Source organism: Agelaius phoeniceus, chromosome 6 (assembly GCF_051311805.1).
Source record: "Agelaius phoeniceus isolate bAgePho1 chromosome 6, bAgePho1.hap1, whole genome shotgun sequence".
NCBI classification, from domain to species: Eukaryota; Metazoa; Chordata; class Aves; order Passeriformes; family Icteridae; genus Agelaius; species Agelaius phoeniceus.
Window position 1 is genome coordinate 12,762,144 of NC_135270.1, and position 13,142 is coordinate 12,775,285.

Genomic DNA, 13,142 nt, shown 5'->3' on the forward strand with positions numbered 1-13,142 from the left:
TAGGCTGGTGGGAGGAACACTAGGAAGCTATAATCTGATCTGTGGTTGTCCTAATAGCTAAAATTTGATTACTGCAAAGTGGTTTTTCTATAAAGAAGATTGTCAGAAGATGCTGTACATTTTTCAAAGCAGCTTTCTAAGATGCATTGCTGAAATGATGGACTTGTGGGTACTATTTTCTTTACATAAAAACTGTAAAATATTTGAGTGAAATTGTAAAAGCAGCCAGAGAATCTCATCATTTTAATTGCACAGTTTCAGTGCTTCTAGCAGGAAGTGTACAGCGTGTGACAATTCAGCTTTGTAAGGAGATCAATAGAACAGATTAGTTCAGTTTCTACAGAAGTTGCAAATACTAGAGAGATAGTGGGATCATGGTTTGTAAACCTTAAACCACGCTCTCCTGCACAACAATCTGCAAAGATATTCTCCTCTGTAAAGCAGGTATGTGATTTTCAGCTGCAAGGAACTTTTTTTTTTCCACAGGGGCCACATGAATGTTTATCTGATCGTGCATCCCGTGTTGCCCTCTGGTTTGCACTTGAGAGATCGAGTGTTTTGTGAGGTGCAGGGCTTGCCATGAGCCATTTTGTGACTCTTCATGTTTTCAGGGCCACACTTCAGCCAGCAGGAATGGAGACCCTGGATCTGTTGTGGAATTGTTTGGTGTGCAAATGGGAGCTGCGGAGGAGGGAGCCCAGGATGCTCCCCTGCCTCCACTCCTTCTGCAAGGAATGCCTTCCAGGTTTGATCCAAGGATACAGCTGTGTTCCCACTCAGTATGAAGTGCTCTATGAAGGTAATGTTTAAAAACCTCTGGCCTGTGCTCTTTGCTATGCAGTATTATAGAAAGAGATGCACTGAGAAGCAATTTTTGAAGCCTGTTCTTCTGCAGGACTACTTTAAATTGATAAACTAGGAGAGTGAAAATTTGTGTGAGCAGAAAGTGGATTGGGAACAAGCCACCTTTGTCATGTTTTTCATCCAACAGCAGTGTTTTGAAAAGAAATAACATAGGCGGCATTTTAACATTTTTTTCAGAATGGGCTGAATGTTTCACTTACCAAGTTGACATTATGAATATTTGATTTTCTTAGCTTAATAAATGAATAAATGCTACAAGATAACTTCAAGAGCAAATTTTTTTTTGCAATCTTTTTGACATGCTGGACCTTTCTGTGTTACTGGTTGTGGTGATAGTTTTGTTCTTCCTTCACCTCCTTCAGTGCCTCCTCGCCAACAACACAAAGCCACCCAGTTCTTTTGTTTCTAACAGAGGTGACAATAATTGTTATTTCATATGTGTATTCTGGTGCACTGAAACTCTCATCTTGTTGTGAGTGTTGCTTACTTTAACCCTTGTGGCTGTAAACTAGTGAGGACAAGAAGCATTTCTTGGCTGTGCCTTTTGGAATCTGGGAGTTGTTTGTACAGTTCTTGGTCGTGATGTTAATAGAAGATGTGCAACTTTTTTTTAAAAATAAAATCTCCATGGCAGAATATAGTAATTTTACTGAAAGTGTCTTAATTGCTGTGGGGAAGCATTCCAGACTCATTACTAATTTATAAGAAGAGCAAAGGCATGTAGATAACTTGTATTTTCACAGGCTTTGAACTTAAGTTGAGTAGGAGGCATCATTATTATTTCTTCTGCAGCAGATTTTAGAAACATGTAGGAAGAGAAGACACCTTCCCTGAGGTGAGGGTGATCAGAACTGATGAGATGACATAAACCAGACTAGTTCAGGTTTGAGAACAAATGGAATCAGTGTTCAGAGGTCACTGCTGGAAGGCTGGCACAACACAAAGGCTAAAGGAAAAGGCAAAGGAAAAGGCTGTTCATGTGTAGGTGGGTACAGAGAGAAAAAGATGAGAAGGGAGGAGAAGGAGAGAAAGAGAACAAGGCAGTCATTGCAAGTAATGTCTCCTTAAAAATTTTAATGCTTGGACACAGTAGGCCTAAAGTCTGAGGGACCTCTCTGTAATAAAATACTGTTGAAAAAAAGCACTCCATTAATTTTTATGTATCCTCATTTGACATCTCAGCCGTTTCCCTTCTCCTCCTCCTTTCTGTTCACCAAGTGGAAAAGTGAATTTCTACCACTCGCTGATCTTGGATGAAGTGCAGCTACAGGTTCTAATGAGTTGTTAAAATATTGGATTTTTTTTAAGGTGGATCAGGAATTGTTTGTGTATAGCCACATGGAATAAATACTAGTTTATTTCTGTATTCCTGAAGTTTCTCTGTTTACTTCTTCATTCTTGTGTAGATAGGGAACTTCTGTGGGAAAAAGCAAGACTAGAGAAAAGAAATAATTAACAGTGATGACCCAGTAAATGAAGTGAGACACCAGGTGCAGAGACTCAGTTAATCTATGAGCAAGGAAAGCAGCAAAACCAAAACACCTGTGTCTCTTAATTAAGCCAATGACTGAAACTGCAGCCACCACAGGTCAGGCAGGATAAATTTGTGAACTCTTCTGATGGCATGATGCTAAATGTTCCTTATCTGCACTGATTGCTGAGTTATGGGCAGTACAATTCCAGTTTCCGGTGTCATCTTTAAGTTTGATCCTATGCAGGTGCCAGTGGTAAAGGGTAAGTGCAAGTGCTAAACCATGGTAGCTGAGTAAATGTGAAATATTGCCTGTAAGAAAAATGTGTTCCTTACTCACTGTGAATTCCTCAAGCAAGATGTGAGGGTGGAAAAAATGAATGTATTTGCAAGTGAAGTTATTTTGGCATTTGTCACAAAAAGGATATTTGAATGTGCAGGTTTCTGTATGCTTTGCTACAAGTAGGGCTCTGCTAACTTTAAACTCATTTCTAGTTTGTTGTTTTGTACTGAAGCTGCTGAGAAGCTGAGAGTAAGTGGTCTTGACATCTGATGGGGGTTGGTGTTGGAACTTTTATTCCTGTGTGTGTTTGGGGTGACTCCTGAATAAAAGCCTTGAGGTAGCAGCCAGAGCTCCTATGGAAAAGCTGCATAACCACCGGAATTTATCCAAACTGTGAGAACTGAGAGTTTGGGAATAATTTAAGTGCAAAAAGGAAGTTATCTTTGTGAGCTTGACTCCTACATGTGCTTTTTCTATGAAGGGGACTTTAAGCTTCTCAGTCTTTCTTTTATATATCTTATTTTTTGGGGGTTTTGTTGGTTGGTTTTTTGGGATTTTTTTTTTTTTGGGGTTTTTTTTTTTTGTTTTGTTTTTTTGCAGGCCAGTGTTGCTTTCCTATTTTTATTACTTGTCTTCCTCTAGCAGGGAATCCGCATCCTCCTCCTCTACAGATTTGCATGTTATGTGTTTCCATGTTTCCAGTCTGTTTACTGCATGGATAAAAGAATAATTTTCAAGAGAGGGCTTGATTAAGAAAAAGAGAATGTTCTCACATCTCTTGAGAGGGAACTGTCTCAGATGTGAGCTGCCACTCAGGGTAAAATGTTGGTTCTTGCTTTCTTGGGTCTTTCTTGGGTCTACCTCTTTCTCATGTAGTTCTAAATCCATTCAAAACCAGATATATCCATGTTCCTGTGTTTATCCCTCCTCCCTGAACTGGAGGTGGATGCCAAAATAAATTACCCCACATCTGCAAACCTTCCTCTCTGTGGGATGTTCAGTGATAGAAATTGATTTAGCGCTTTAAATATCGCCAACGTGTTCATTCCAGAAGTGGTCAAATGAGGACCAGTGGAGGTGCATTGTTGGAAGAAGCCCATGTTTTTGCAAGATTGTCTCAGCTAAAGGGTTTGTTGGGGTTTTTTTTCCTTAAAGAAAAGAAAAATCACAGGTAATTGCTGCTCAATCACAGTTAGGACCCCTAAGAACAAAGCAGGTCAAAAAAGATGGACTGAAACACCTTATGGAATTCTGCTAACTGATACAAGCCCTGGAATTCTTAACATTTTGTGACCAAATTGTGTAATTAGCCTAACCTGTAAAGTAAAAGGCTGTTAGTAGTTTCTCATCGTTTTAAATTGCTTTGTGAAGTGGTGGATTTAATTGTATGATGTTTTTGTATTGAACTTGTGTGTTGAGCTATTACTTTCTGTAATTTCATTTAAAAATGTTCTTTGCCCTTTTGTACTTCTCAAAGTTGGATAACAAAAATCCTGGAAAATGGCTGCATAATTTCTGCCCATATTCTCTGCATAACTCAGAAACTGTCCATTCTTGTGTTGTGTTCACTTAATGCCAAGAAATGTGATGTGGTCGTGTATTAGAGAAATGTGAACAGATTGGGGAAAACCAAACTTTTAAAGAGAGACAATGTGGCTTCAAGTATTGACAGATGTCCACTTGATGCATTTTATTATTTCCTGATGAAGGTAAACAGTTTTCTTCAGCTGGTATGGTAGGAGATATATATATATATATATATGTATATATATATGTATATATGTATGTAACGGTGGATCCTTAATTGTGAACACTTGTTAGTGAGGCACATCCAAAAGTCAGCAAGTGTGATCTTCAGGGGGTTTATTTCAGGAAAATGATTGAGCTCTAGGACTGCTTTGGCTCTAGGCTTGTTTTCAGTGTGAAGTTTTGGCCCAGGAAGTGTGGAGCAGTGGCTTAAGGAGACTCCAGGTGTTGACACACAATGCCTTGGCTTGTTTTCAGCCTGTATTTAAATAATAACAAATAAACAGACAAGAAGCCATACACAGAGTTCTGTAAACCACAATTTAGTTCAGAGTGAGGCAGTTTAGCTGCCTTGGTAGAGCTGTGCTATCTCCAGGATACCCAATAACCTTGTTTTGATGCACTCATTGAAGGCAGGTGATGCAATGCAGTGATCTATTTATCCTGAAGGAGAGCACCCTTTTGCTTTAATTAGAGCCACTCAGAACCAAATGCATGTTTTACTTCTAAAAAGGGGAGTAGAAAGGTTATTCTGAAGAGAAAAACTGTTCATAATGTATATATTTAGTCAACTTCAAGTGGGTTTAAAGTTAGTCAGCCCTTTGCACTGTGCTGTTTGGCTGCCAGACCCAAAAGGCAAGTGAAACTTTGAGGGGTTTAGTTATATAAATATGAAACTGTGGAGTGGGAGGTTGTCTTCAGAGCTGTTTCCTATAACCTATAATTGGGTCTCCAAGGAAATGTAAATTATGCCTGCAGCTTGAGGTGTAGTTAATGCTCTCTGAGAATAATTATTCTGATGGTTGTTGGAGGAAAAAGAGCAGAGGAATAGGTGCAACATGTGGACAGCAAGTACAAATGTGGTGTGTGTAGTAGCTCCACTGTTTGTTCCTTTATGCTAATCGATTCTCATGATAATAATAAGTAAATTATCTGCATTGATTTATTTCTGAGGCAGTCAGCTTGAGGGTTCTTTTTATTTAACCCTGACCAGACTGGAAGACCTTGAAACAAAACTGAGCTGTGGCTTTTCATGTGCTTGGTGTCCATGGGTGGTGGAGAGGTTACAGTTGGCACTTGAGATGATTTCTGTAAATGATCCACAGCTCTGTCACTTAGAAATTAGATTGTTGCAGTGTAGATGGAGTTGAAACTATTGAAACTGTTCAGAAATTCTAGCTCTTTCTTTATTGGTACTTTTACAAAGGGTCACTCTGTCTAAATGTTGTTATTACTGGGTCCAATGCATTGTGGCAGCTTCCATTAACCAAGGGACGTGAGAGATCCGAGCTGGGGCTTGGATGGGATGAGGCAGAACCTTCTTGTTTTCCTGAAAGCTGATTTTGGATACCCCAGATGTGGAGTTGGAGTGTCCACACTGGGCATCTGTGTCTGACTAATGGATCCACTGCCTCTGAAATTCCATTTTTCCCCAACCCTCTGTTGAGTTGCTCTGGCTGAAGGGAGTGTGAGAGTGGAAATAAACCTGGTGACTGCTGGAAAAGGGCTGCAAACTAATTCAGCCAGGTAAGCATCTGCTGCTGAAGCTTTGCAGGGCTCAGAGGTGCCTGCACATAGACACAGCCAGAGTTACACATCTCTTTCTGGTGCAGGTGCCTTTTGTGGTGATGCTCAGGTGCACAGGGCTGCTGGGGATGGGGCTGAAAGGAGCAGTGGGGCCCTGGAAGGGTTCAGATTTAGGGCTGTTCCTCCACATCCCCCATGTGCTGACACTTTGCAGGAGTCTCTTCAGTACAGTGTGGTCTGCAGAGGTTCTTCAGTAGCTGATAGCTCACATACACTGAGAATATCCTATATGTGGTTTAACCTGCATATAATTGTGAAGCAGGGCTTTATTCTGTGTATCACAATGAGACAGGGCTTAAATCCAGCATTAGGATCCTTGCTAGCCTTTCTGAACTGATGGCCATCTCTTTAGCAGGGAAATGGGATGTCAGAAATAACAATTTCAAGTGCTAAACAGCAGGAGGCACTGAACTTCTAAAAGATAATTTATGCAAATGTTCCCACCTCCTTCCTACCAATTTTTTTTCCACGAAAATTAGAATGTGTCAACATCTCTGTCAGCTTTTTGCTGCTTCTGGAGGGTTTGATATCAACACTGGCCTCCCTTTAGGCACCACAATTGTACCTGATCTCCTTACATGTGAACTGTTGTTGGAGTCCTGTAATTCCTTGCTGAGTTGCCTTTCAGAGCCAGAAATTGCATCATTCTCCTATGTACAAACAGTGAGTCTCCAGGGCTTCTGAGTACTCTTCCCTTCACCCACAGTGCTCTGATCGTGATATATTTAAATGAGCTGTCTGCAAAGTGCAGGTTCTTAAAACAGATGAGCAGTGTTGTTTGGAGGCAGTGGCAAGGTAGGAAGGCAAGAAAAATATTGAGGAAATTGAAAATATGGTCTGCAAAAGGTACAGTGGGAGTGAATGGCACTGTGAGACCTGCTGCTGCCTGGATTGGGAAAAGCTCCTCTCTTCCCTTCTGCTCCAGTCTGAGGATTGAGGGAAGACCCAGGCAAGAAGGGAAGTAGGACACTGCTGTTCATTTTGACTATGGGATGTTTATTTGGGAAAAATGCAATCAAGACAAGCTCTCATAGGCCTGAATGAATCCTAGAGGAAAGGGCAAGGAAGAAGGCAAAAGGAGAAAAAACCTCTGCACCCTGTGGTGACTCAGTGCACCTTTCTTCCCTGCTGGCTGGCCAGAATTCCTGGCCAAAGAAGAGGGAGCAGCCCCAGGGAGAGGGGTGGTGACTTCAGTGTGCACCACAGCACTGCCTGATCCCAGGGAATTCCTGTGTGTGCAGCTCCCACCACCCGCCTGTCCCCAAGAACAGGTGACTCTGTGGGTGGCTCTTTAGCCAGAGCACAGGTAAGGGGTTTGCAGGAAAATGTGCCTTGCTGGTGGCTTGCACTCTGAGCACAAGCACAGCAGGATGCTGCTGGTGGCTGCTGGTGAATGTGTATGGAATTACTTGCTTAATTTCAGCTTAATTGTTGCTCCACAGTTCATTTTGGATTGTATTTATTATGCCAAGGTAACTTTTGATTCTTTGGGGAATTCATATTGAAAAAGATTGGGGCATTTCCATAGAGCACAGGTTTTCATTAAGGGGAAAAGGTATCAAATAAACCCAATTAGCTGAATAAGTGTGATCTCCAAAGCCACCATGCTCAGGCAATCCCTCTTCTAGCTAGATGCAAATTTGTCTCCTGTGCTTTTATTAAAGTTTTAGCTATAAGATTCAGTATTGGGTGGTTTTGATTAGCCCACCTGTTCCTAGGAAAGGACTTCCAATGCTCTATTGCTGTGGTGTCCCCATTATTTTTCCTCTTAACTATGCTTTTTAAAAATTTTAAATTTTTTAAAAATTAAGTTGATGGCTCTGCCTGCCTTCTGTTCATCTCAAGGGAATTTTAGATTTGAAATCATTGTAATTTACAGTTACTTGGATATTTGAGACACGCTCTGACATTTACTCAATCTAAGCTGTACTTGGTGGTCTAAAACAAAGCTCTGACCTGTGCAAATTGCTCCATGTGTATCTCTGGAACAACACTGATTTTAGCAGCACAACTTGGATTAAAACCTGGGAGAAAATTGTGCTGTGCATCCAAGGCATCACTTTTAGATGTCCCTTAATATTAATCACCAGTAATGTTATTTACCTTCAAATTGTTGATTGTGTTTCTCAGCAAATATGTGAGGGAGGCTTTTGTGCAGAACTGAATTCCATGCATGATTTATGTTTTCTAAGCATGAAAATTATTGAAGTTGTTTTTTTTTTTAATTTAAAAACACTATAAAGATTGCCTTGCTCATTATCAAACTAAATACATTCTAATAATGCTGTATTCTATCCTTCACTGGTTTGTAACAAATTAGCAGAATTTAAAGCTCACATGAACATGCCTGAGGCCATAAGCATTCCATGAAGTATCATTCAATTGGTTTAATTTGATTTAACATTCTGTACTAACAGAATAGTGTTGGAACATAATGAAATAGTTAAGGGAATAAATCACACGGGACTCCATTTTCTTCATGGTGGAAAAAGGCAATTCTTTATTCACAGAACTCCTTTTTATACAGTTTTACAGACCTGGTGTGTGATTCCAATTGGTCAGTAGCTTTCTTGCCAGTTTCTTTATTGGTTAGTAACAAGTTATTATCCTGTTATTATCAATTGGTCACTCAGACCCCAGGGTGTATGTGCAGGAAAGGTGTATGTGCTGTTTGTGAGAGATAGAAAAAGGAAAGCTAACAGTGTAAAACCAGTTTATACAGGTGCTGGTTGTTTTTCACCCAGGAGTAGATTGTTGTGCTAATGAGCTGCTCACACCAGGATTGCTTTCACATGGGAACTTGCAAAGTGCTAGCTTGACTTAAAAGAAATGACAGCCTAACAGATTTTTGAGCCTTTTCCTTATAATTTTTCCACTTTACTACAACAAGTAGTGACTTCAATAGTGACCTTTTTTTACCCTGTGTACTGTGTGATAGAAGCTGTCCTTGTGGGACAAAGCCTTGTGCCTTTGTTTGCCAGCCAGCAGCTGCTCCCAGAAATGATTTGTGGATGCTCACCCATAAATGAGAGAGTACCTGAGAGAGTCGTGCCTTTCTTACTCCAGGAGATCACCTGTTGGCCATTTCCCTCTTGGTCCACTTGCAGGGCATTCTGTGGCCTCATCAGGGAGGTTTTCTCTCACTGTTAGCCAGATCAAGAGCTGGCAATGCTGTTAGGGGGGAAAGAGGCTGGTTCCAGTCCCCAAGGGCTCCAGGTGGCTCTGTGGAGTCAGGAGCTGGTTTCTGCTGACTGCACTGAGAATTAGAGCATGTCCCACGAGACTTATTTGGGAAGCTGCTTGCAGAGTAGGTGTCTTGCTTCCTGGCCTATCAATCAGATAATGTGTCTGTCTTTTTAGTCGTGCTGCTGTTCCAGCTGTGCCACTTCTACAGGGCTGGCAGGGAAGCTTGAGGAGAGTTTCAGCTCCCAGGAATTGGTGCTGCAATTCACCAGTGCTTGCAGTAAGCACCATTTACAAGGAGGAGGAGGAGGCACTGTCAGTGTAGCACAGCTTGCCTGGCCTCTCCTCCTGCTTTTGCATGTCTCTAGAGAGCAGAGCTGCTAGCAGGCACCTAAAAGGCTCCTACTCTGTCATTTGGGAAAGCATGGAGAGGTTTCAGTGCCACCAATATATGAGAATTGTGTTGTGCTAGGGTGTAACATGTAAAATGTGATTAGCTACAAAAATTGTAGGTAATTCAGGTCTTTTTTCAGCTTCAGTCCTTATAGGAAGGATGCAAAGTGGAGCAACTGCTAAAAAGAGTTCTTCAGCTTTCTGCCATTGTGGGCATCTTTATCAGATCATTTTTAGCACCTTTGTAGCTCCTGCCAGCAAACACCCTTAAACAAGGCTCACTTTGCATGCCTGATGAGCAGAGCACTGGAAATTGCTTGTGCTGCCCTTTCCCCTGGGGTGACTTGTGGCTGAGTAGCACAGGCACCTGTGGGCACAGCCTGCTCCTTTTCATGTCTGCATGGCCTCTCAGGGCTGTGTGAAATGCACAGTAAAATGAACAGTTTGGGTCGACTGTGGTCTGCTGCTTGGGCCCCCAAACCACAGTGCTGCTCTAAGTGCAACCTTGGAAAATACAAAGCAATTATGCTTTTCCTCTTATATAAGATTTGGGCTAAAAAGGATCCAAACCTCATGGAAGTGGTTCTTGGTAAGGGAGACTCTTAAAAGATGTTCCAGATCTCAGAGTTTCCTCAAAGGATTTGTGAATGGCAGTGAAAGTGTTCAGACATCTGAGCAGTGCTTTTGTCAGAAGCAGAAACGCAGGGATGTGTTGGGGTCTGTGTGTGCCTGTCAATGTGGAATGCTGCTGTTAAAGCTACACTAGCCCAGCTCTGAAACTGGGGACATTTCACAATTAGAATTCTGCCCCTGGGCAGGGACTGCAGGAGCCATTCCCAAGGGACAGGCAATACCAAGCACCTGGAAAACGGGAGAGGCTCTGATAATGGTGTAATGTGAAGAGTAATAGGGAGCTTAAGGTTTAATTAACTTACAGGCCACACTCCGTGTGCACTGACAACTTTGAGTCAAGGGAAAAAAAACCACATGGAACAGTAGAATGTTGTCATTGATCTTGCTTTAAAACCTTATTTTAGGCGAGTTTCAACCATCTATTAATTGAAAATACTGTTGTTAGTTATCATAAAGAGAGGACTTGGCAAGGTGAGCATAGCATGGAAATTCTGCTTTTAAGAGAATGTAAAAAACTTGGATTAAAAGAAAAGATACACCTTGATAAGGTGAAACAGACTGGCACACCACCACCACCCTCTCTAAAGGACTGTTTGCACACCTGCAGTAGCTTGCAGGAATGTGGCCAGGAAAATGCAGTGTCCTTTTACAAAAAAACCCAAACCAACAGAGCCAAATACAAGAGAGCTCCTAGGCCAAGAAGTCAGGGAACGAATATCAGAGGTGGAAAAATGCAGGTGTGCAGTCATGGACACCTGCTTGAACTCTTGGTTCTCAGCCCAGGCAGACACTGAGATTCACCCCAGTTTTGCTCAGTTATTAATGAGGCTGGAGCCAGGTTCTGATGCTCACTTTGCTTTGGGGGAGAGCACGTTTTGCCACCTCTGGATTTACTATAATAATTTTCCTTATGAAGCTTTTTTTATCCTTTATCTTTTTTCTGACTTGTTGCTTCTGCCTGTAGCACGTTACTCCCCCATCGCTTCACCTGGATTGCATCCTGCACTGTAAAACTGGTACTAAGGAGTTTGTGTTCCATGCTTGGGTACATTTCTGGAGGGGTAAAGCTGCTCCAGAAGCACAGAAAATCTCAGAAAGCACATGTAGATCTGTAACAAGGGGGTACAGTCTAAAGTGCAGTTTTAATCATCTCGAAACCCAGTGAGAATTTGGATGTGCAGATATTATCAATAAACACGGAAATGAGTCAACTGAAATATGGTGTTTTTCTAGGAGTTTTGTTGCCTTGTTTTTCTTTTCTATATATTGAACCAGGTCTAGCCACTGAGGGTTTGAAGGATGCCTTAGTTTCCTGGAACTGCCCATGTGATCCAAAAAAGCCACAATACTGAAGTGTGGTTTATATAATTTCCTGGTTCGCATGGCTGGTGTGCATTGCTTTATTTCTGGTGGTTTCCTTTTTTCTTTTTTAAATTCAGGTATCCTTTCCTGCCCTGTGTGCAAACAGACCTGCTTTGCAAGGGATGTAGTTGAGAATTTCTTCCTCAAGGATTTTCCAGTTGGTGATTCAGCCATGGCAAAGGTACGTGAAAGCCATGAAGTTGTGGCTTGTTGAAACACTGTCAGATGAGCACTGCAAACAGAGAAAATCTTGTTTTAAATAAAAAAAATTATCTTATAGTTTGCTTATGCAGCACTGTAATTACCTCATTACCAGAGATGGACACACTGCCTTCATAGAAATTTTAAAACTTTAGTTGAAGAATCAATTTTAGTCCCTGTATTTTAAACAGTCCGTTAAAAAATTGCTACTAATCTATCTGTGATACTCAACATATTGGGAAGGTACTGATTGTCTTGGATTCCTCATTGTCCTCTTAGCTCTCAACTCAAGGTAAACAATCATGGAATTGTTAGGATTAGAAGGGATCTTTGGAGGTCACCCAGTCCAACCCCTCACCAAGGCAGGGTCACAGGAGCAGTGACACAGGAACACATTCAGGTGGGTTTGAATGTCTCCAGAGAGGGAGACTCCATGAACTCCCTGGACATCCTGTACCAGTGCTCTGGCACCCTCAATGTAAAGAAGTTGTTCCTCATGAGAGGGAGCTTCCTGTGTTTTAGTTAGGGCCATTGCTCCTCATCCTGTCACTGGGCACCACTGAAAAGTGTCTGGCACCATCCTCTTAGCCCTCCTTTGAGATATTTATCAGCATTAATGAGATCCCTCTCAGCCTTCTCTCAACTAACCAGGCCCAGCTCCTGCAGCCTCTCCTCAGTGGAGAGATGCTCCAGATCCCTCATCCCCTTTGTGGCCTCTGCTGGACCCTCTCCTGTATCTCCTCGTCTCTCTTGAGTTGTGGAGACCAGAACTGAGGAGAATGCTCTGGATGTGGCCTCCCTGGACAGCTCCAGAGGGACAATCCCCCTCTCTACCCACTAGGCACAGGAGCTGAGTCTTGGCTAAATGGCTACACCAGCATCACCCGTTAGGTCGTGTGAGCAGTTACAATTTTGTGATTCTCTGTTTTTATGATACAAAAGTCACACCATATTGCAGTTTCCCACTGGGGAATGGATTCCAAGGGAGGTATTGGATTACAACTTTTGCCTTGAATTGGCATTGTACATAGGTGGGTTTAACTTCAGTTAAATACCCAGTGAACAGGCAGGGCTATTCTCACAGCTTTGCAGTTGCCACTAGTTTGGGTGGAGAGGAAGAGCACAGAAAGCTGGGTATTGTTAAAGAGTAAAGAATGTGTAACCTGATCACAGAGTGTTCTGGGGACATAAAAATAATTAAGGCAAGCAAACTGTATTGACATCTTCAGGTGTACATTGCTTGCAGGGTGCAACCTAAGTTGATCTACAACAAGAAGGGGTGTATTAACATGCACCCTCCAAAGACAGGAAGAAAATTCAGAAGATACTGCTGAGTTTTTAAAATGCACTTATTATTCTGGGAACTCTTAATTACTGTGACTTGCATCATTTACTTTTCAATGAGAATTTGTGTAGAAA

General features: G+C 41.8%; 1 protein-coding gene across 1 annotated transcript in view; it reads left to right on the forward strand.

The window, feature by feature from the left end:
* The first annotated feature begins 327 nt into the window (after positions 1-327).
* The window catches only part of TRIM66 (tripartite motif containing 66), a 45,834-nt gene continuing 33,019 nt past the window's right edge, over positions 328-13,142 (forward strand). The window contains exons 1-2 of the mRNA XM_054635049.2: positions 328-799; positions 11,600-11,703. Of these exons, the coding sequence (XP_054491024.2) occupies positions 580-799; positions 11,600-11,703 (324 nt within the window). The 5' untranslated portion in view covers positions 328-579. The remainder of the gene's footprint in view (positions 800-11,599; positions 11,704-13,142) is intronic.